The 22,947-nt window shown below is 51.6% G+C and overlaps 3 protein-coding genes across 6 annotated transcripts; 2 read left to right on the top strand and 1 right to left on the bottom strand.

The window, feature by feature from the left end:
- Window positions 1-25: 25 nt before the first annotated feature.
- Window positions 26-8,016, top strand: LOC108389866 (dehydrogenase/reductase SDR family member 1). Of its 2 annotated transcripts, none has more exons than XM_037017403.2 (9): window positions 26-259; window positions 691-873; window positions 2,019-2,162; window positions 2,318-2,397; window positions 5,902-6,034; window positions 6,348-6,491; window positions 7,002-7,071; window positions 7,395-7,493; window positions 7,635-8,016. In XM_037017403.2, exons 2-9 carry the CDS (start codon window positions 724-726, stop codon window positions 7,769-7,771), a joined length of 957 nt encoding a protein of 318 aa, XP_036873298.1. In that variant the 5' UTR covers window positions 26-259; window positions 691-723; the 3' UTR covers window positions 7,772-8,016. The 2 variants fall into 2 exon arrangements, with proteins under 2 accessions (XP_036873298.1, XP_017503834.1); XM_017648345.3 differs by having other exon boundaries at window positions 28-259; window positions 7,413-7,493.
- A 6,917-nt stretch (window positions 8,017-14,933) lies between these two features.
- On the top strand, window positions 14,934-17,327 carry LOC140843108 (lipid transferase CIDEB). Its single transcript, XM_073211443.1, has 5 exons — window positions 14,934-15,154; window positions 15,422-15,566; window positions 16,441-16,590; window positions 16,825-17,015; window positions 17,189-17,327. Exons 1-5 carry the CDS (start codon window positions 15,114-15,116, stop codon window positions 17,325-17,327), a joined length of 666 nt encoding a protein of 221 aa, XP_073067544.1. The 5' UTR covers window positions 14,934-15,113.
- A 399-nt stretch (window positions 17,328-17,726) lies between these two features.
- LOC108389865 (nucleolar protein 9) lies at window positions 17,727-22,903 on the bottom strand. 3 transcript variants are annotated; one of them, XM_017648343.3, is made up of 10 exons: window positions 22,523-22,898; window positions 21,863-22,306; window positions 21,036-21,146; window positions 20,662-20,803; window positions 20,349-20,541; window positions 19,621-19,761; window positions 19,068-19,193; window positions 18,678-18,914; window positions 18,356-18,461; window positions 17,727-18,011 (listed from the first exon to the last, which is right to left on the bottom strand). In XM_017648343.3, the coding sequence occupies exons 1-10, from the start codon at window positions 22,767-22,769 to the stop codon at window positions 17,854-17,856; spliced, it is 1,905 nt and encodes a 634-aa protein (XP_017503832.1). In that variant the 5' UTR covers window positions 22,770-22,898; the 3' UTR covers window positions 17,727-17,853. The 3 variants fall into 3 exon arrangements, with proteins under 3 accessions (XP_017503832.1, XP_017503833.1, XP_073067541.1); XM_017648344.3 differs by lacking the exon at window positions 18,356-18,461 and having other exon boundaries at window positions 22,523-22,901; XM_073211440.1 differs by lacking the exons at window positions 17,727-18,011; window positions 18,356-18,461 and adding an exon at window positions 18,031-18,308 and having other exon boundaries at window positions 22,523-22,903.
- Between the last annotated feature and the right edge of the window lie 44 nt (window positions 22,904-22,947).

Below are 22,947 nucleotides of genomic sequence, written 5' to 3' on the forward strand. Positions count from 1 at the left end.
CCCCGCCTCCACCTGCCAATCCTGGTCCCCGCCCAGATTCGCCCAGATTCGCCCAGATTCGCCCGACCGCGCTTCGCACTCTGACCCGCCCGCTCCACGCTGTCCGCTGACTTGAGACAGAAGCGGACTTGCACCTCAGCCTCACACCCTGACCCAGTCGTAATCAGTGCGTCCCGCCCCCACGGCCGGAATCAAGTTCTCGATTCTGAGAACCGCGAGCCAGACGACGCCAGGATTCCGGAGGCAGCACAGTTGACAGGTGAGGAGCGCGACCTCCCTCGTTAGGACTCAGGGTCTCTGAGCCTCGTGCTCACCCCGGACACGGAAGACGTGCCCCCGGGCTCGGCCTGACGGGGCCAGCCAGCGGCCAGAGCCCCAGACCTCCAAGACTCTACTAGGACGCGCGGCGGCGACTGCCGCGCCAGAATCCCCCACCCAGTCAGCCCCAGTCAGAGAGTCCCAGGAGGTGTCCAGCCCTGGACAGACCCACCCACCCAGACCCCTTCTTCATTCCTTGCCCTCCCAAAGAGAACAGTCAGCCTTGAACTAGGGCCTGCACTGTTCTATCCCCTCTGAAATTTCTCTCCCATCAAAGGATCCCAGCCTTGGCTCCCCTTCCTGCCAACTGTCAGGGTTCTCCTCCACATACAAAACCTGCAGGCCTCTCAGAGCGAGTCTTTGCTTCTACAGGTTTCCCCCCGCCACCCCCTTTGCTTGTGAGTCATGGTAGCTTCCATGAAGGGCCAAGTGTGCGTGGTGACTGGTGCTTCCAGGGGTATTGGCCGAGGCATCGCCTTGCAACTCTGCCAAGAAGGTGCCACAGTATACATCACTGGCCGCCGTCTCGACACGCTGCAGGCCACTGCTCAGGAGGTGAGTGCTTCCTCTGGAAGGGACCAAAGAGACAGAAACCACCTGCCAGAGCCCTTCGCCTAATCCCTTACCTGAAACCATAATATTCCTCAACAAAATGTGAATAATCACTCAAAATGGGATAAATGAGCCCCCAAAATAACTTCCTATCAGGTTAAATTTTCCCACCAAGTGAGTTTTATGGAAACATTTCCTGTTTGAGAGTATCAGGGAATTTGGAGTTGCAACCAATGGGTTGTGGAACCTGTGCGTTGTTCTATTTTAGGCAAGACTTTATGGAACTGCAAGTGTACACTTGACTCTTCTACACATTTCAGTTAAATAAATATTTGAGTATGTTTGATTTCTAGGCAATGGCTGAAGCACTGGGGTTACCAAGATTAAAAGATCAACTTCTACTCTTGATCAAAAGATACAGTCCAGCAGACAAAGGCACAAGCAAATAATTTCAATGTAACGTGAATATGGTACATGATAAGAGGGAGAGGTGCACAGAGTGCTCTGTGAGTGCAGGAGAGCAGTTAGGAGGCAAGCTGCTAAGAAGGTGGGACCCAGAGCATGGATCTGCAGAACAGGATCATTCCTAAATAAGGTGATCTTCTTCCTCTGAAGTTAGAGGATGGGGGCACATTTGTAGAAGGTGAGGCAGAACGGGAAGCAGAAGTAGTTCTTGCCTGAGAGCTTTGATTTCTCAGCTACCAGGCAGGGGCATTACTGGAATGAGGGTAACAGGGCTGGGGTTGAGTAGGTGTTCCACGTGGGTGGTGAAGGGTGGCAGCTGAGGGCATGAGAGATGGAAATGACCAAGGACAAGGAAAATGATAACTCATTTCTCAAGAACAACCTCCATGCCTTATTTGTTCCTTGCCCTTCACTTGCAGAGTACAATGCCTTAGGCTTCAGTACATGTTTACTGATTTTAAACTTGAGGTTCCAATCCACTTTGCTCCATAACGGGAGGACCTAGCATTCCTGAAACTCCTCGAACAGACACGAGAGGACGATACTGCCCACCATGGCCTTCAACTGCTGGCTTTCACTCCTGTGATTGCCTTCTTAGCTCCCAAGCTGGCATTTGAGGGTATTTGCATTATGTCTCACACTCATGTGGAGACTGTGAGCTCATTCCCTCTGTCCCTCTCCAGGCACAATCCCGAGGTGGCCGGTGTGTGCCCGTGGTGTGTGATTCAAGCCAGGAGAGTCAAGTACGAAGCCTGTTTGAGCAGGTGGATCGGGAACAGCATGGGCGTCTGGATGTGCTGGTTAACAATGCCTTTGCTGGGGCCGAGGTACTCGTTGAACTTTTATCCCAGCTCCACACTCCTGACCTCACCCTCTGACCTCTGAGTCTTCATCCCCACTCATTGTCCCTTCCACTGAAAAAAACCCTCATAGCTTCCTGCCTTCAGATCATCCCATTCATCACCCTCCCTGTGCCTTCCAGGCAATCCTGAAAAACAAAAACAAAACATTCTGGGAATGCCCCGCCTCCATTTGGGATGATATCAACGATGTTGGACTCAGGTTGGTGTTCCCCCTGCCCCACTGCAGTGGCCTGGGCTGCCCTCACTCATTTAGTCAGTCACTCATCCTGAGCCTGAACCTTTCCCCATATGCCCTCTCCATTTCCCTCTGACCTCCTTGTCTCTTTTTCCCTTCTTCTGTCCCATTTATCCACTTAACTCTGAAGAAGTTCCATCCAGGGAACGTCAATTTTTGCCTCGTTTGTCGGTAATGTTCCTCTAACTTGCTCATGGCCTCTCTACTGCCTCACTCTCTGCCCATCCAAGTACACGACCCAGAAGGCACCGTCCTTCCTCAGTAATGCCTATCGTCCATAGTCAATATTCACAGAAACTGTTAGAGGAAGAAACTGTTTGGTTTAAGATCAAAAGGTCAGGAAGAAAGAATGAATGCCAGCCATTTTAGACTGCACATCTTTACTCCAGACCCATAGGCAAAGGCATTCGTGAGGTCAGAGTTTCGTGGTTATACATACATCTGGCACAAGAGTGAATCGAAGCACAGCATTTAAAGTCTGCCCAACATGATATACACCAGCTGAGTCTCTGTTTCTTGCTGCTGAAACAATGGTACCCTTTCAGAAACTGCACTGCATGGAGGTGATCAGCCACCTATGGGAGTAACTAAGGGATTATCTGCAAATCTGTGACTAAAACATCTCACAATACCCAAGGCTTCTAATGGCAGCTCAAAGGAAGCAGGATTAAAATCCAATTGTGATTTCCAAAGTTAAAAAAAGACTATGAGGTCAGAGGGGGACAGTCAGTCAAGAGGCAAGAAAAGAAAACCCAAGGAGGTGAAACTGGCAACTCCCACATGCTTAGCCTGCCAAAGAGAGGGGCCTTGCACACCCTCACCTCTTGCCGGTGAGAGTTTTGAGACTGCAAGACCAGTATATCTTATTCCCCATTGCCCCCCGTCCCCACGTGAATGAGATATAGCTACTGTTAATAGCCTAGTATATATTCCACTATTCTTTTAAATACTCCACTGACAGGAGGCACCACAACTTACATATCTACTCCCTTATCTGTTGCAGTAGTGGAATTTCTGAGCCAAAATATGTACTCCTTAAAGATTTAATAAACATTATCAAGCCATCCCCCCAAAAGACCCCATCAATTTATAATCCCTTGACAATGAAGGACAGTATCTACTTCCCCATATCCTTAATCATGCTAGACGTATTAGGCTTCTTGGTCATGCAAGCTTTGCTATTCTGACAGGCCAGAGACACCTGAAGGATTTTTTTAATTCATACTTCCTTATTACTTGTGAAGTTGAACTTTTTTTTCATTTGTTTACTGGCTCTTTATTCTTTTGTGAGTTTCGTTTATGTTGTTATTCTTTTCACTTCAACTTATAAGAGATCTTTGTAGAATAGATTCCTCTAATGTATGTGTATATATATATATATATATGCATATATATTTTTCCCAATTTATTATTCATTTTTTGTAAGCATGGTCTCCCTGCCTCTCTGTACACAAACTTAGGGGTATTTCTATACATGTAGACAGATAGATAGAGGTCTTACTTTTAAGAAGTCAAGTCTGTCAGTCTTTTGTACTTTCTATCTTGCTGTGAACCAAGACAAGCCTTCCCCACCTCATGTGTTTATAAACACACGGTTGTGCTTTCTTTTAGTGTTTTTGTGCATTTACTTTTTATACTCATGTGTTTTATCCTTTTGGAATGCATTTTGATATAATAAATAAAGTAGAGAGCCAAGCCCACCAACCAAATAACTGTCCCGTTGTCCCAAATCCATTTACTGAATGACCCTTCTTTCCACATTGATTCAAAATGTTCCCTTTATGATTCACTGAATTCTCATTTGCACTTGGATCTAATTATTGACTGTTTCGTTGCACTGACTTATCTGTGTATGGATACCAGTACTGCATTGTTGTAGCTCTTAGGTTATTATACATCTTAACACAAGGTGGCGGGGTAGGAAGGGCATATCCCCCTCACCCACAAGATACTACTCCTCCTCTTTCAGAATTTTCCTGGAAATATTCACATGCTTATTCTCATTAAGCTTTAGATTATTTTGTGAATTCCTCCAGAAGTTTGATTGAGATATAACTCAAGTTGAATTTATGCATTAACTTAAGCAGAACTGATAGTTTACATGTTGTTTCCTCTTTGAAAAAAAATCTGCCAGTGCTTATTCTCTTCAACTAGATGGAATTTTACACTTTTACCGTATATATTCTGTATGTTTCTCAGGTTTTTTTCCCCCAAGCTATTTTAGATTTCTCATTGCTATTATGACGGTTCTCTTTTCTTTCATTAAATCTTCTAAAGATTGCCATTTCTCACCGTGAGATAATCGAAAAAATATATATTGGTCTCTGCATCCTGGTTCCTGACCCAGAGCTCCTAAAACTCTTGTAATTTCCTAAGTGACAGCACACTAGATGCATCTCTTGTCGTAATATTCGGTCTTTTACCCCGTCTCTAACACAGGGCTCTTAAAACTAGTAGGTTCCTGAGTGATGAGAGAACTAGAAGCATCTTTTGTTCCAGTGAGGTGACTTTGGGTGGGGCTCTGGATGTCTCCTGGATGGGGGCTGAGAACCAGAGTGACTAAACCACAATCAGAAGCTTGGCATTTTCAGCCCCACTCCTCATCCTCCAGAGAGGGAGTGAGGCTGTAAATGGAGTTAATAATTGATCTGCCTAGCAAGGAAGCCTCCATAAAATCCCAGATGTCAGGTTTGGAGAGCTTCCAGGTAGGTGAACACATGCACATATGGGGAGGGCAGGGCACCCTAACTCCACAGAGACAGAAGCTCCAGCACCCGCGACTCTCCCAGACCTTGCACCCTATGTATCTCTTCATCTGGCTATTGGTCCATATCCTTTAATAAACTGGTAAATATAAGTAAGTGTTTCCCTGGGTTCTGTGAGCCACTCTAGCAAATTAATCAAACCTGAGGGGGTCATAGGAACTGCTGATCTATAGCCAGTTGGTCAGAAAGAAGCACAGGTGATAACCTGGGCTTGTGACTAGTATCCAAAGTGGGGGGCAGTTTCATGGGACTGAGTCCTTAATCTATGGGATCTCACACTGTCTCCCAAAAGATAGTGTTGGAATTGAGTTGAATTCACGAGCCCTCTACTAGTGTCTGAGAGTTGCTTGTTGGTATTGGAGAGAACCTCCACACATTTGGTGAAAAGAAGTTCGGAAGTGAAATGTTCCCTGTGAAGGTCAAGGAGACACACAGGATAGAGAAACACCCAGTTGGGAAGAACTGGGTGTTTCTCCACATAGGAAATTAGAAAACTGAGTTTTCCCTTTGCACGCATCCATCAGTGGTAGATTTTCCCAATGTTGCTCTGAATGTGCCCTGAAACCCTTGATAGCCCAGCTCTGACTACAGACCTGTGGCTGGCTGACCACAGCCACTAGAGGGCAGAGGAAGCTGCCAGGGCTGCAGCGCCCAGGCCTGCCCTGACCAAGGCCCACTCTGCCTTCCTTGCCCCACCTTCTAGAGGACACTACCTCTGCTCGGTGTACGGAGCTCGGTTGATGGTACCAGCAGGCCGCGGCCTCATCGTGATCATCTCCTCCGTTGGGGGTCTGCAATATTTCTTCAATGTCCCCTATGGTGTGGGCAAAGCTGCGGTGAGGACCCAACAGCACAGGGTTTGGGGAGGTATAGAACAGTGATGGTACCCATTGCTTAGGAGATACAATACCCAGTGGTCAGAGTAGGAAGGCCAGCAGCCTTCCCTCTGCCCCTCCATAGACAGCTCCTTTGCCTGGGCTCCTCTCTGCTGGCCAGGGTAGGCAGCGTGCGGAGGGGGGAAGGTAGACAGTTGAGATGAAGCTCCTGGGAAGGGCAAGGGGCTGGGACATCCTCAGCAGAAGCAGGGAAGGTAAGGGAAGTGACATGGCCAGGCGCCCTGGTTCTCTCCTGCCTTCTCTCCCTCTACAGTGTGACAGGCTGGCTGCTGACTGTGCCCAGGAGCTGAAGCGCCATGGTGTCAGCTATGTGTCTCTGTGGCCAGGATTGGTGCAGACGGAAGTGATGAAAGATCAGATGTTGAAGGGAGACACTAACGATCCCCTGTTTAAACAGGTTGGCGAGGGGAGGGAAGGGAGGCAGGAATGCAGGAAATCACCCTCTGCATCCTCAATGACAAGACAGTGACGACAGAGCGTAAATACCCGGGAACTACTGGGCAGGCACAGGAGCACACACATCATGACCTATAATCCTGGGAGAGGGCTATTAGCGCCATCTTACACGTGGTGAAACTGAAACCCAGAGAGGTTAAGAAACTTGCTCGATGTTGCATATGCCCTAAGGGGAAGGCTGTCATGCTCCGAAGCCCGTACTCCTGACTTGTAAGCTGAAACTAACTTACAAAGTCCGGACATAGTTGGCACTCACCGATCCTTGCAGTGATGAGAGGGAGCGGGTCCAGGTGCCAGGGTGCAAGGCTCACCTGGATGTGGGGAGCAGGAGGTCCAGCACTTTCCAAGATACTGCAGGCGCTCTCTCCTGGGAAAGAGGCTGAAAGAGGGAAAGAGACTTCGCCCGTACTCTTGGAAACTAACCGTTCACTCCTCTGTCCCTGCATTTCAGCTCAAATTTAATTTCCCAACTGCCGAGACCACAGAAGTGAGTGGCAAATGTGTAGTGGCTTTGGCAACAGGTAAAGAGGTTGGGGGGCAGCTGCTGTAACCAGAAAGGGCAGGGAGGACCTGCAGGGCGCTGGCAGCCAGTTCTGGGGCCTGGCTTAGGGGATGGTTGAGGAACATGCCCTTCTTTTCTCGGGCTCTGGAGACCTGAAGGGTTAAGATGCCCAGTTTGAGGTTCGGGAGCCTCCGGAGCTGGCTCCTAGGAGGGGTGGCTAGGAGCCAGAGGCCCAGGAACGCAGGAACAGAGAGAAATAATTTTTGGCTCCCAAGCCTGTCTCAGTGGTGCCCAGTCACCACTGCAGACTTATCACCCTACCCCACTGCCATGCCATCTCAGCCATATGTGCACCCACAGACCCCAAAATCCTGAACCTGAGTGGGAGGGTGCTGCCGTCTTGTGACCTTGCTCGACGCTACCGCCTTCGTGATGTGGATGGTAAGAGCTCTGGCCTAGCAGCAGCCTGGTCCTCTGCCTCATGCTCCCTGCTCCTTCCTCCCTCACGCCCCACTCAGCCAAGCTGGAGGTGTCCAAGGAGTGAGAAACGAGGCTCTAACCCTTCTCTTCTGTGGCTTGCAGGCCGTCCCATCCACAACTATTTGTCTGTGAGCTCCGTTCTCTCCAATGGCACTAACATGGGCTGGCTGGCCTCCTACATGCCCGGCTTTCTCCGTGCCCCCAAGTGGATTTTAACTCTCTGCACCAGCAAGTTCTGACCTTCCTGGCCTAGCATCACAACTCTGCTCCTCCTTCGGGCCTGGGTTAGTGGGTCAGCGCAGCCTTCCCCACCTCCCCCATGCCCTCGATAGGAACAGCGTCTGCTGTGTGTCCTGAGTGAGTCCTGAGGGCCCTCACAGGCCCTTCTTTGGGCGTTGGTTTTCCTTGCCCCTACGTTTTACTTTTTGCCTTAGTTTTTTAAAAAGTGCTCTGGAGGCTAATAAAGGTTTCCTTTCTTCTTCAAGACGTTTTTGAGTGCTGATTTTGTGCTCTGCAGTGTTAAGCACTTGGGAGAAAAACTCAAAGATACTCCAGATGTTTAGGTTCTCAGGGAGCTCCAACCCCAGGACAGGGCTCTTTCCTCCAGATCTGTTCCTGCCTTCCCCACAGAGCTGCCCTTCTCAGGGACACTAGCCCTTCAGCTGCGATGCCTGTTTCCCAGCCCATCTGGGGGGCGGGGGCCCTCCCCAACTGGAAGCAGGCACACGCACTCTCGCACTACCGTCCTACCCCCTCATTCCACCGTTCCTCAGGGATGCCTGCTGCCTTCTGCTGGGCCCAATCTCGGGGTAAGGCCTGAGCCTGCCAGGGCAGATCCTTGGTGTTCATAATTGCCTGAGATTTGAGAGGACAGTACTGCCCAAATGCAAGTGAGAGGCAGAGGAAGAGGTGCTGGCACCGACACGCTCTCATCCTTCCCCTGGGGACCATACCATCTGAATTGGTTAGCATCTGCAGAACTGATGGCAAGAGCCCTTCAGGGCTGCCTTGTCTGCTCTGGAGCTGTCCCAGCCTGAGGCGAGGTAATGAGCGCGGGTGGGTTTCAAGAGGACCTGGGGCTACTCTGAGGGAGCCCTCCCTCCAGCAGCCTACCGGCCATCAATGTAATGGGATGGCTGCTGTATGTTCGAGGGGCAGAGGCCATATCGAATCTTCAAAAAAGGCAGGCTGAGACTGAGCCTTCCCAAGCCTGTGCACAGTGTCCGCAGGAGCTGACATCTTTCTGTAGCTTATGGGAAAGCCCTGGTTAGCATGCCAGTGGTGTGCAAGGGTGGCTCACTGGCTTGTGACAGCTGATCATGTGCATCTCTAGCATCTCTCCTGTCAGTGACATCATATTGGTTGCCTGAATTCAGCTGCAGTGAGAGGGTTCATACCACAGAGAACAAATGTTGCCAATCAGGCGTCACTTTTGGAGAGCCAGCTTATCGGCATGTGCCTGGCACTATGTACCTAAACTCTACCCCTCACCCAGGCACCCCATTTCGATCCCAGCAGTCAGAGCTCCACATCACCCTCCCAGCCCCAAATGCCTATTATCCCCTGAGGTTGGTGAGGGTGTGGGTTCAAACTGGCCTTTTCTGTTAATTGAGTTTTTTCCTCATTGTTAGTGAAGCATGTATTAGAGTGATACATCACTACCTTATGCCTTTATTGTTCTATGATGAGGAGCGTTGTGCCCCGGCTGTCTGGCGGTGGTTAAACATTGAGTTCTGGAAAAGGTTAATGATTGTATGATGTATAATACTGACTGCTTTCAAGTGTCACTTTGTGATCAATAAATATGAGAGATGCCTTTTCGGCACCACTCTTGCGCTGTTACGCCTTGAGTCCCCTGTCTGGTCCTTTCAGGTCTTCGACAACTCATCCTGTCTCCCTCCCTTCTGCTGGTCGGGGGTCGAGGAGTCCGACATGAGAGGAAGAGGCAGTTGCTTCTATGCCATGCAAATAAGGACCTCGGTATCTCCTGCAGTCTTCCACAGCCGTCACTAAAAGCCATCACCGGAACAAAGCCTAGTGTGGTGGCATTGTCTCCTAAAGCCGCAAGCAAGGTCTTGTGAGAAGAACATGGCTTCAGAGTCGTGCAAATTTGTGTGCAAATCCTGATTTCCCCACTTTGCAAATTAGATAACAAAGCACCAAGCAATATGTAGCCACTGAGGCTGCCAGTTCTTTTGACAAATATTTAGGGGCATGCTCTGCAGCAGGCACCTTTCTTCTCTTTGGGAGAGCACAGAACCAGACAGACCAGGCTCCAGCCCACAAGGGCCTTTCATTTCAGCCCTGGACGACCTTAGAAGTCATCTATACCTCCCACTTACTAAAGGAAGTGAGTGACCTGGGGCTTGAAGAGTCCACACCACACAGAATTAGACCTTAGTCCTGGTGGCCCCAAAGCCAAAGGGGACAGTGTCCTTCACAGTGCACCACCCTGCTTCCTCTGATGACATTGAATTGATCTTGGGAACGTAAGCAATAGAGTACAGAGCTCGAGAGAGTGAAATGTAGACAGTGAGTTTTGACTGGAGGTAGACAAGATTCAAAACCTGAGAAACCTAACAGTAGAGAGTCTCAGGACATTTGGGGGACCAACAGTCATTCAGAAAACATTTACGTGACACCTACGCTCTGCCCCGCACCATGCTAGACCCCAGGGGGGACTAGCTGAATTTGGTGAGATGGGTGCTATAGTAAAGTTTACACAGAATACCCTGAGAGTACAGGAGAAAGCAAATAGCTGCATTTGGATTGGAGGAAGTGATATTGACCAGGGACTTAAGGAATCTGGAGAGAGGTGGAGCGGGAATAATCACATTTGTTTAATACAATAGTTAAAAAAAAAAAGGCAGGTACTGAGAGACAAAATTGTGACAGAACACCTAAATGTTCGTGTGGCCTCACTACCTTTAGTTAGTGTGATGTAGCATAGATCTCCAGAGTGAAAGGAGATGAGCAATGATAGGCGATTAGGATTTCAACTGTGGGCACTAGGTTTCCACCAAGGGCTCCATCTCGGATGCTGAGAGACAGGTTAAGGGAGGACTCCTGGGGGCAGCCAGCTGTAGAGGAGGAGGCCTGGTAAGAGTGCCTTCTCAGTTGTGCAGGCTGGCTTCTTGTGATGCCCAGGGAGCTGCTCTGGAGTGCGAGGTCTCAGGGTAGCCCCAGCCTGAGGCAAGCGAGCCAGGCTTGCATTCCTGAGCAGTCATGGGTTCAGCTTGACCCAGGGACAACGCAGCTCCAGGAGGACAGAGCTGCAAGTGTCACTCTTGGCCCCGGCCCACCCTGACCTGTTCTTGCCCCGGCCCCTCTGCTGAGTCTTCTTGTGACACCTCCATCTCCCAGCCAGCGTTCCTTGCAGCTTCCTCTGTCCCAGCACTGCAGGACTTAGATGACAAAGCCTGGGCTCGCAAAGTTCTTTCCCTTATCACAGTGAAACAATTAGACAACTACGGTGAGACCCAGAGGACAACCATGGAGAGCCAGGCTGCTCCCCAGACCACCCACAGCTCTCTCTCCTTTCTGATTTCACCTTCCTGGGAGTTTTCCGACATTCTTATCCCTGCCTGTCTCTGCAAAAACTCACCTCTGCCTCAGCTCCTGCCTCCAGGCAACTATGCACATCATGGTTAGTTTTGCTCTGTCCTGATCCCTCCCTGCCACCCACCTTGGCCAGATGCCCCACCCCACACACACCTGTGGGTGCCCCTGAACAGCCACCACCTGCAGAGCCTGTGGCTTCCCGTTTGACCAGACTGACCCAGCCCATGTTGAGCTGCAGGGGCAGAATCTGCCCCAGGACAGAGCAGGGGCTCAGGAGAGGCACAGGCTGGACCTCCTGCGGGTGCATGCTGCTGCCCTCTGCACCAAGGCTCCTCCAGGAGCTCAGAAGTGGGCCAGCTCCAGTCAGTGCCCAGCGCAGGCTTGCCACGGACGGTCAAGGGGTCACAGGGCCTGCCTGGACTCGCATGCTGTAAGAGGAGACAACTGGAAGCTACTGGTGCTCAGCTTGATAATGGGGACTCTGGGGTGGGGGGGAGCAAAGGACCCTTTATTAGGCCCTTAGAAATGGAGGAGCCTGTGAGGAATGCAGTGAAGGGGGCAGGAGGAGGAATTAGGGCTGGCTTTCCGCAGTTTCTGTTAGCAAACATGAATACGTATGCCCCTATCCTCAGAGTGAGCAGGTCTAGGTTACCCCGTTTGGAGAGGTGGTTCCAGAAGAAAAGAACAAAGCAGGAACCCCACAAACAGACAATGCCCCAGCATCCCCAGGGAGCTTGTGTGGGAGGTAGCAAAGGTGACTCGGCTTTTGGGTTTTCACTGTCACTTTAACACAGCTGAGCCTGACCAGAGCCTCCTGCCATCCACAGGCTGTGAGAATTAGTGTTTATTGAGCCCCAGCAATGACCTAAACACTCTACTAGGTCTTAATCTTTTTGCATATGCCATTTGAGGGAAGTACTTTCTTACAGCTGAGGAACCTGGGGCTCAGAAGAGTTGAGGTGCTTGTCCAGGGTTGCAAGTCCTTACTGTGAAAGAGTCTGGATTCACCCAAGCGTGTATGACTCCAGAGGGCGTGTCCCCTGCCTCACACCACCTCTGTTGCCTGTTTTCAGGGTTTCCTTGTTGCTGTTTGGAGGAGCTTGTCTGTTTGCTGGGGGACTGGGCAGAATGGTGAAAGCATTGCCAGGTTCACTCAGCCCGAGGATCCAGTGGCCAAATTCAGTTGCCCTACTCTAATCTGACCGCACTTCCTTTCCTCCACACCTTTGCTCAAGAAGCTGTTCTGGTCCCTGGAGTGCCACCCACTACCCCACCTATCCCAGACCCATTTCCCCCTGCCAGAATTCTTCCCAGGAGCCCATCTCAACCTCCTAGAAATGTCTAGACTCTTCTGCCATTGCTCTTGCCCCCTCTGGAGTACCTCTGATGATCACTTGGCTCTTGACTAGCATTAGAGCCATAGATGTCCTCATCCCATCCCCTGGATAAGGTTGACAATCACCCCCAGCTCGAGAGCTGGGTCTTGGACCCTTTACCTCCCTATATACACACACTCACACTCACACTCACGGAACATTTGAACCCTGCAAACAGAACAGTGCCTGGAGTGTCCGTGCCACCCAGAGTGTGGCTGAGCTCACAGGCCCAGTGGGACCTGCTGGTGTGGACCCCACTTTGCCTCCCTGGAGACAGGTGGACCAGGCCTGCCTGTGCCCCAGAACCGACCCTTCCAGAACTACTGCTCTCTGGTATACCTCAGTCCTTGGCCTCGGCCCCACATGCCACAACTCAGCCTTCACACCACCGCCTGCAAAGGTGAGGGGCCTGAGATCCAGAGAGGACTGTCCAGCAGGACTGCCAGGTGGTGGGAACCCTGGGGCCCTCTTTGGGGCCAGGCCCTGGGGAAGCTGGCCAACCCTCAGCAAGTTCCCTGAACCTCAACTCCAGGTCCTCCCTGCTGCACACCTTGCCTCGACTCAAGCCTGAGTCACGACTGGGTACAAAAGGGGCCACAGGGACACAGTGCTGCTCCTGTCAGCAATGCCAGGTGTCCTCCCTCTTTACACGGAGTTCTGACGCTCTACGGCACTCCCTGTCCACTCCCAGCCCAGTGACTCCAGGCCTGGCCGTGAGGCCCTGAGTGCAGCCACCCTCACCACCCCTCCCCAAGCTCCCCACCCCTCCCCACCTCACCCCAATCTCCCCACCCTGGGATCTGAGAGTCACCAGCTCCCCCTCCTAATCTCATATCTCATCCCCAGCCCAGTGGGATGCAGTGTGTCTTACCCCATCCTCAGGGCCACCATTCATTAACTCACTCATTCTTTTCCAGGACCCCCTCACCACCACCATCTCTATCTCAATACCCTGTTTAATTTTCCTCAGGGCACTTGCGAGTGGCTGCAATCATCTTTTGTACATCTTTGCTGCTACGGGGTCTGCCTCCCCAACTCGACTGTAACATCTTTCACAGCAGGGACCTTGGCAGTCTGCGGCCACAGAGCGAGCTGTATTCGAGCTGTATTGATGCTCAATGATTATTGTTTGGTGATTGAGTGGCTAGATTATGGAAATGTTTGTTGAGCAACCACCACAGCACAGGGCCAGGTAAGGGGACAGGCAGCCAAACAAGGGTGCTTGGGTAAGTCACAGAGGGAGTGGAAGCAGAGGTGCTACAGCCGACAGCATAAACTAGAACGCAGGCGCCACAGGCTTCCATGGCTGGAGAGGCAGGGAGCACATGTGCATCCAGCCCTGCACCTACACCCCAACTCTGAGCGCACTTCCCTGGCAAACTTCCCCACCCCAAAAAGGGCAGCTCCCCTGCTAGGAGCTCACCTAGCACCATGTACCTCTCCAAAAGGGCCCAACTGGAAGTTTACATTTGCCTCTATGATTATTTAACTGCCTGTCTACGCCATTTACATTATCCAGGAAGTTCCCTTGGACAGCCCTGCTCAGGAACATAAGCTCCATCAGAGCATGGACTGTGTCTGTGCTTGGCTCACTGTCATGGCCCACTTGCTTATCATGGCGTACAGCACAGAAGTCCCTCTATCGTTGTCTGTTGAATGAATGAATGCGCAGGGATGCTATAAGGGCTGGGTTCTCCCACAAGAGAGCAGCTCCACTTTCCGAGGACTGGTCTTCATTCCCCACTCATCTCCCAGCTGGAGGATCTTCCAGTCTCTGCAGTCCCACCTTGTTTCAAGGCTTCTGTTACTCATGTGAGCACAGAACCTCAGGGCTGCAACTTCCTGGCACCCCTCACGTTCACATGTTCTTCATGTGCATTACAAAGACAAAAGAAAAAGCTGAGAAGGTGACTGAGCAATCCACGGTGGCCTAAGCAGGCAGTTCGGGAGAAGGAAGCCAGAGGCACGTGGAGCCATCCCCTCCCCTAGATCAAGGAGGAAGCAGCAGGAAAGCTGGAAGGCCAGAGTCCCAGAAAGGTCCTGGTGATCCCGCAGCCATGGAGCAGGATCCATTCTCTCCGCATAACCCCCCTCCCCTCTCTCACTCCCCAGGTACTAACTAGGTGGCCTCACCTCCTTTACCCTAAACCCTGTCCATAATCCCCACCTCAGCCAAGCCTCCCTTTTCCTAAAGCTGCAGTTTATAGCTTTTCCAGTAGGGGAAAGCATGGCACAGTGCAAATCACATATAATGCAGCTTCTCACAGGATGGGATCCAGAAACTGTCCCTAGAAATCCCCTCCATAGAAAGAAAACCACCAGAGGTCACATTCCATCCTCTTCCATAGCTCACATTTGCCCTCACGGCACACGCCACCAGCAGACACAGGCCCAAGCAATGTGACTTTTGCCAGCAACTCTGGCCTCAATCCTTCCCCAAGACATGATCTAGGCCAATCTCCGCCCCCTCCACCTAGACTTTGCACTTCTCACCGGACAGACAAGGGGGCCAGAGTCCAGGTTGACCCATCCCCCACCTCACTGAGGCTGAGATCCAAAACACCACCCGCTCAGCCCAAGCACAGCAGAGAACCCGCCAGCCAGAACTCACAAAAAAACAACTCTCCAGCTCCTTCATTCCAGCATGGAGCACCTCTCTGCCCTGAACCCCAGAGGCTTACTCAGGTGATTTCTAACCCTCCTCCCCACCCTTCAACTCTGGCAATATGCTCAGGGCAACACACAATTCCACTTGGCACCTAGGAGACTCACGTACCAGTACCCCTTCCCCTCCCCACCCCCACTTTCCACAGCGCACCTGTACAGTTCCTGACCATCCGCTCCCCACCCCCACTCCATGGTCTCCCTGCACGACTATAATCTGCAAACCTAGATACCTCCCTCCCTCCCTAACTCTCTCATTCTGCCCCATCCTCCCCTTTCCACTACCAGGTCACTATCCTATATGAGCTCTGAGTTTGGCCGGAGGGTCTGGACCTCAGCTCCACCACCCCAGCGACCTTTCCGTGTCTGTGATCAAAAGAGGACCACTCGGAAAGGCCTGACAGCTGCCACCCGCCAGGAACTTCTAGACAAGGTAAGTGAGCCAAGTCCCTGGGCTTCTATCGCAGGGGCAGCCAAGGGGCTCAAAGGAGTGTGAAACTGGCATGAACCAAAGGGGCTGTTACATGGCTACTCCTGAGGGCTAAAAGGGGCCTCAGCCCAATGACCTCTGCTGGATTTCGGTCATTTTTTTCCCAGGGAGTGGGCTTTTCTTTGGGGACAGGGGAAGGAGTAGACAGGTAGGGTTGGAAGGACGGAATTCAAGAAGTCAGTATGGAATGGCGATTTGTATGACAAATCACGTTCAAATCCTGATGCTGCCACTTCCTAGTGTCAAACCTCAAGAACTTATTCAACCTATCAAAACTCCAGTTTCTTCACCTACAAAAAGGGAATAATGAATGACACGCCTACCTCCTAGGCTGACTGAAAGGAGTAAAAGAAGATGATGTATGTAAAGTGTTGTACAGATACATGGCACCAGTGAAGACTCAAAAATATTGAGTCAGTATTACTGAAAACAGGTCTGGAGGACTGTTTTTATAAAGGACATTATTATTGAAAAGTTCTGAGGGTGGGGCACAGTGAGGTGGGACTCTGGAGAGTAGACAGAAGGATGGACTTCAAGAGAACCTGGTTAGCTTTTCAATTCCAAACTAGCAGGAGTGGCTTGGAAGGGAGTAGGGACAGAGGACAATGACATGGTAGGAGCGAACAGGGAAACGGGTCAGCCCAACAACTGAAGAACACTAAACGCTAGAGCCGTCTGGGGGATGGCAAAGCCCCAGGAAGCAGAGTTGGGATATCAACCAGCATCAAGGGCCCATCGATGGATGCTGTGCAACTCAAGAGGGAAGAGGCACGGGATAAGCTCTGCCCCTTCCCTCCTGCTTCTTGCCACTGGGCAGGCCCTGGAGAGCCTGCTGCTGAGTGGGGAGCTCACACTGGTGCTAGAGGAGGATGGGACTGCCGTGGAGAGCGAGGACTTCTTGCAGCTGTTGGAGGATGACACATGCCTGATGGTGCTGGAGTGCGGGCAGAGCTGGAGCCCCAGCAGGGTGAGAACCCCAGACGGGGGCAGCTATAGGCCCCAGGCCCTTGACTCTCTCCCGAGCTGCTTCTCTAGCCTAGCCCTGATACAGGGGCAGACGCACGGGGAGAGGTGAGGAGTTGCCAAGGACGCCTTACAGTGGACAAAAAGTCCAGGCAGGAGTGGGCTGACTCAGTGCTGACGGGGATTAGTGGGGGGTGTCAGTGCGTGAGGGGCCATCACACAACGGGGTTCCCTACAGAGTGGGGTGCTGTCATACGGCCTGGGCCAGGAGAAGCCCAAGCACAGCAAGGACATCGCGCGCATCACCTTCGACGTGTACAAGCAAAACCCCAGAGACCTCTTCGGCAGCCTGAACATCAAAGCCACCTTCTACGGGCTCTACTCCATGAGCTGCGACTTTCAAGGACTCGGCCCAAAGAAAGTACTCAGGTCAGAGATCAACATGTCATTACATCCCCATCCCCTACGCTTGCGGTTCCTCCAGTTCCTTCTCACACACTCACCTGCCTGTTAGTTCCGCCCTATGGAAAACCCCCAGCTGCCAGCTCGAGGGCCACCTGCCAGGATGCCCCCGCTGACCTCCTCTTGTCTCTGCCCTTCAGGGAGCTCCTCCGTTGGACCTCCACACTACTGCAAGGCCTGGGCCACATGTTGCTGGGAATTTCTTCCACCCTTCGCCACACACTGGAAGGAGCGGAGCGGGGGCAGTGGCAGCACCGGGGCCGCCTCCATCCCTACTGAGAAGGGGCCCTGAGCTTCTGCACCTAGACTCATTCCAAGAGACACACTGTGAGGACTGTGACGGCATCAGCTGTGGGAACCTGCAGATGGTACACATTAGATGGCTCTCTTGATGTCCCCACTGTCCTCTGACCCCATCGTGACAGGCACCATCAGCACAGTGCCTATACCCGTTCCTGAGGAACGCTGTCTCTTCCTAGCCATCTTTTCAGCCTCCCACTTATCCTGAAAGGCCATCGGCCTGCCCCCAGGCATCTTGATCCCACCCTGATTGCTACTACATCTAGATTCCTGACAACTCCTCCTGTCCCTAAGCTCCCCAGTGCACTGAAGGCCGCCCTCTCTGAGTCAACATGAGGTCTCTATTTTGTCATACCCAACCCAAAAATAACAAAAACATTTCCAATAAAAATATTAAAATGTTTGCCACTGACACTTATGACTCCAACTTAAACTAGGAAGGGAACACAATAGATACTCCCTTTTCCCCCTCCCCTGTCAACACACAAGTCCAGATCCAAGGGCCTCAGCCTTCAAGTATTGAGTTCAAAGCCCGCCTCCGCTTGGCCACTGGCCCCTGCTGCTGTTCCCAAGCCTCTCGCCGCTTCACGAAAGTAGCCAGGGCCACGTTTCGAGCCACATGATGGCCAAAAGGGTCTCTTATCAGCTCCTGATTCCGCTCCCCTGCAAAAGGAACCACTTATGTTCAGTATCACCATGCAGTTACCCACTCATGCTCAAAGAGACTCTGCCTGGGGGTAAAGGTCCCCTCTTCCCTCCATTTTCCCTGGACCCACCTCAGGGTAGAGTTAACACCTCACTCTCCAAAGAGCAGAAGCCGAGAGGAGGGCTGGGCGCACAAGACTATACCATTAGCAGAGGTGAAGGGGAGAGCAGAACGCTACAAACCCATGGCCAAGACCACTCTTTGGAACTGAAATCACTGCTGACCTGAAGTCCACTGCCCAGCGACCCAGTTGTCTGCAGTGAGGGGAGGGAAGGTTGAAAAGAGAGGTGCTGGTGCTCACCCAGCTCAGCAGCAATTTCCTTCCGGACCCCCAGGGCAGCTCCACTCCAAATGGCATCTAGCACACGGCTGCCATGGCGACTACAGGCCAGAGCCACATATTGTCCCTGCATTGAGACAAGCAAGGGAGGTCCCTCTAGGGCACTCCACATAAGTGTGTTGGGGAGTGCAGAAGGGTGAAGTTACAAGAGTTTAGAGACTGAATCAAATAGTCTAGGAGCTACGTATCTTCTCTTTGACTCTGAAGGACAGTCCTGGGGGAAGCTCGTATTCTCTTAAATAGATAATGGTGAGGCAATCAAAGCAGAAGCCAAAAGTCTTACTTTTAGGGTCTTCAGCACACGGCGGCGCTGTCTGCACGTCACAGAGGTGCTGGTCAAGACAGCATCAAGCACATGGGAACCAGCAGGGTTCTGGGCCAGAGTCAGAAGCTGTGGTCCTGTCAAAGCACCCAGACTTCGAAGTACAAGACTAGGGTTAGAGAAGTGTAGCAGATGCTGGAGCAGCAGAGACCCAAGAACTGTCACTTCCCCGAGGGCCTTGGCTGTGGCCATTTCCATCTGGGAAGACAGAGATAAGGAATCAGGAGGTAGCCACCTTCACTTGGATGAAGTTAGAGATCTCACCACCTCACCTCAGGAGCGAGGGGATCCCTAAACCGTGGGAGGCCTGGCCCCCAGTTAGTCACTGGCTTGGCCTCTCCCCTACCTCACCTGGTGCTCCGCAGGCACTGCCTCCTCCTCCTGCATCAGTCCATAGTACACCTCGTAAGTCATCAAAGTGGCAAAGAGAGGCACACAGGCTACTTGCCGAGAGGAAGGCTCTGCACAGTGGAATGCCTACAGGAGAACACAGAACACAATGACTCTGAGAACTATCTCATCCCTATACTCAACTCTCTAGACAGGGCAAAGCATGCAGGAAAGGTAAGGATGCTCAACTACACGGAGGTAAGCTGCACGAGGGTGGGATCTCACCTGCCCCTCCGTGTCCCCAGCCGGGATCTCACCTGCCCCTCTGTGTCCCCAGCGTCTACACCCATAATGGGCTGAATGAACATTTATTCCTTAAATAACTTCTTAGTTTTGGGAGACAATTTCCATTGCAGGGCTATGATGACCTTGACCTCATTTTTCCCGGCATCTGTGAACTCCCTAGGCATTAGACCTCTTCAGTCCAGAGATACAACCACTGTAGATTAGGTAAGTCCAAACAGGTAGAATTAGAACTGAGGGCATGAATGCTTTTGGGCTAACACCCACTCACCTCCAACAACAGCTGCAGGACCTGGGCTTGGAGGGCCCCAACTCTGCGGCAGGCTCCCACCAGGGCAATGACTACCCCTGGGCGACCCCGGGCCAGAACAGTTTCCAAGGCAGGGCTCAGCTCCTCAAACACAGGGGACAGCTGAGGGGAAGCATGGAATGAAGAATCTTTGGCAGTCTGCTATTAGGAGGCTAAGTTATTCATAGATGTTTTGCTGCCAGAAACAACTGAAAATACTAAATAAAACAAAAGCACTGCCAATATCAGGACTTTGGTTTGGCTGGATAACATCCATGACAAGGGGATCTCAGAGGATGAGGACTAAACCTGCCCCTTCACCGAACTCCCCACCCGGGTGATCATAAGAAGCATGCCTGGTGCCAAGTAGCAGAAGAAAAAGAGAAGCTACGGCAGCCGCTCCAGCACTCATGGATTTGTTAGCCTGGTACCCAGAACTCGAGTGGGCTGTGGAACCTCAACCTGTGCACTGATTTAAGCCACCCTCCTGCTGTTACTGGCACCTGAAACAAGCCAAAACAAATCTTTCTGGGAAGAAGACATTCACCCTAGGCTCTTGGAATGCCCCCAGGAATAACTTTTCAAGGAGACTAGTCCTCACACTAGTCCGACAGACACAGAGGTGGGCATACAATAATACATGGCCCACGGCAAAGAAACCTGAATAAACAACAGAGTAGAGAAACACATCAAGCCAGTTCTTGACTCACTAGCTCAGGGGTAGTGACAGCATCCAGTAAACGCTGAAGAGGGAAGTTGGCAATGGGATGTGCAGCCAGGGTCTGCAGCTGCCCGTGGAAGTGATCTTCAAACAGGCTCTGGAGCCTTGGGGGCTCCAACATGCGCAGCACCTGCTCCAGGAGTCTGGAGCTCGTCCGGTCCCGCAGAAATAGCAGTAGTGGGCTAGAGACAAGGAGAAGACGACCAGAAGACCTCACCCCACTTCATCCAAAATACCCACATCCCCTCGTCCATTTCACATGGCCTTAACAACATAGCTCGATCCTGAGGTGCTGACCATACCTGCCATCTGCTGAGGAATTGCGGCTACTCAGGTAGCCAATCACAGCATTGCAGAGATGGACACAAAACTGGGGCAGTTTGCGGTATAAGACCTGTAAGGCCACTTGAAGGCAGAAGCTGGAGATCTTGTCGGTGATAAATACTGCAGGGAGTGGGCAGAAATAACAAAAGCAGTGTTCCCCAAATCCAGACAACCTATAGAGCCTCAGCAATAAGGTACCAGGGACCATGGATACAAAGGGTCTACACAGAGTGTTTCCAACATCAAACCAGATCAGATTTGAAAAAAAGAGGAATAAAACTGATCTAAATAGGATGATGATAATCACCTCCAGAAAAGTAGATCCTAGACCTCCTTCTACTTCCCTCCTTACCAGCAATGTCCTTCAGAAAGCAAGAGCTTAGATCCTGAAGACGATTCAAGAAGGTGTCAGGGACTTCAAAATCAGTTGGTTTACATTCCCGAGCTGGGGCCCTTTGGGCTTCTGAAGGAAAATCAGCACATATGCAGTGGTGAGATCACAAACTACCATTCAGGAGGGGGGCAGAATTCCACAGACGAACAAGGACCCAGCTGGGAGATGCTGAACACTTATGAATGTCTCTTCTCATCTGGATGACTGAACTGAGACTGTATTTCTGTTTTAGTCTGCTTAAGGAGCTTCAACCAGCTCTCATGGTCTAAACTCTCTAACCTTATTTCCCAAGGTTTTTCAAAATGTTAGATCACAGCCAGAGTGCATTATGAAATCAACTTAGTAGGTCTCAACCATCACCTTAATGGAATAGAACAAGAATAAAATAAAAAGGAAAAGAAAATATCAGAGTGGGTTGCATGAAGTAAGGATACTATTGTTTCCTGAACTTTTGCTTGAATCCAGTATGTCTACAGATACTCTTTTTTTTTTTTTTTGTATTTCTTATTCTGACTTGTGGCTTTTATAAAAAGTTTGCAATCCATTTCTCAAATGAATTACCTCTTCCTCCTGCCCCCATTCTAATAGCTGTGCCCTTAACACAGCTGTGCACCCTCACCTCTGGGCCTCTGTGCACACTTATCTTCAGCCTGCTAAGTAAGACCTGTGCTAATTTTCTTGCTAATTCTTCATGGTCATGAAAAATTACTCTTTTGCTTTGCAGAGTTCTGGACTTTCTATACTGTCCTTTCCTCAAGATCTACTCCCTGTCTTATATTACTTACCGGGTGACTGAGAGCCATGGTGCTTGGCTCTCTGAGACTCCAGAAGAGTCCCTCCTAACACCTGCAGCAGAGTTCGGACCAGGAACGTGCCATGTGTGTCTCCACAGTAGAAAAGAAAATCATCACACACCTCAGAGGCTAGTCCCAGGACCAGATCCTCCAGGTTCTCCAAGGGACCATCCTTCCCATCCTCCTCCTCGTCCTCCTCTGCAAGGCTCCCCAGCAATCGAGGCAGCTGTAGCAAAGCACTTTGCAATACATGGACGGCGCATCGATGACAGGCCACCAAGCGCAAGTTGGAGCACAGTGCAGCCCATACTCGACACAGCGGTTTCAGAGGACTGAACCCCAACAGCTCCTGCAGCATCTCACTGCCAGTCCTGTTTGTGGCCAAGGCTAGGGTCTGAGCCTCCACTTCCTTCAAAACATTGTGCACCATCAACTCTGGATAGACGAGGAAAGAAATATTTTTAAGAGACTGAGAGCATAAGGCTATGTATGTTCCATCAACTAACGAGGCGGGGGTGAGTGTGGGGAGAAAGTAGTGGATGAAACTAAGTCCCCACGCCACGATCTGGGAACCCAGGGCAATTTCCTCGCTTATTCTACATTTTATGCCCACCGAGTCCCTCTCGGCCCCACCCGGAAGATGCTCCCGACCTCGTTCTTCTCCGGTCTCCGGAGCCTCTTTCAGGGCGGATAGGGCCCGGCGGAAATAGCCCAGAGCTTCGGGACTCAGGTGAGGCTGTGCAGCCAGAGCCGCGTCCGAATGTCGGTCCGAGGGCGGGCACGGGTGCCGCTGGCGGCCTGCTCCGGGCCGCCCAGACCCCTTGGCACCGAGCCCTCGTTTGCCGCCAGCTGGGAACCGGCTCCCTGCCTTGTGGGCGGAGCGTGGTCCCAGTCCCATAGGTGCTTCGGGCCCTCTCCGTCCACGAAAGCCGCCTCGGTCGCCGGGAGACCCTCACTCGTCCAATCGTGGACCGGACCGGGTCGTACTTTAGAAACGCCGGCGCGCTCGGGACGTCATCGTCCCGCGACAGCCCCTAAGCCTTCCGGCTGGAGTGGGTGTGTCGCCAGACCGCCCC

The sequence above is a fragment of the Manis javanica genome, chromosome 8 (assembly GCF_040802235.1).
Source record: "Manis javanica isolate MJ-LG chromosome 8, MJ_LKY, whole genome shotgun sequence".
Classification (NCBI taxonomy): Eukaryota; Metazoa; Chordata; class Mammalia; order Pholidota; family Manidae; genus Manis; species Manis javanica.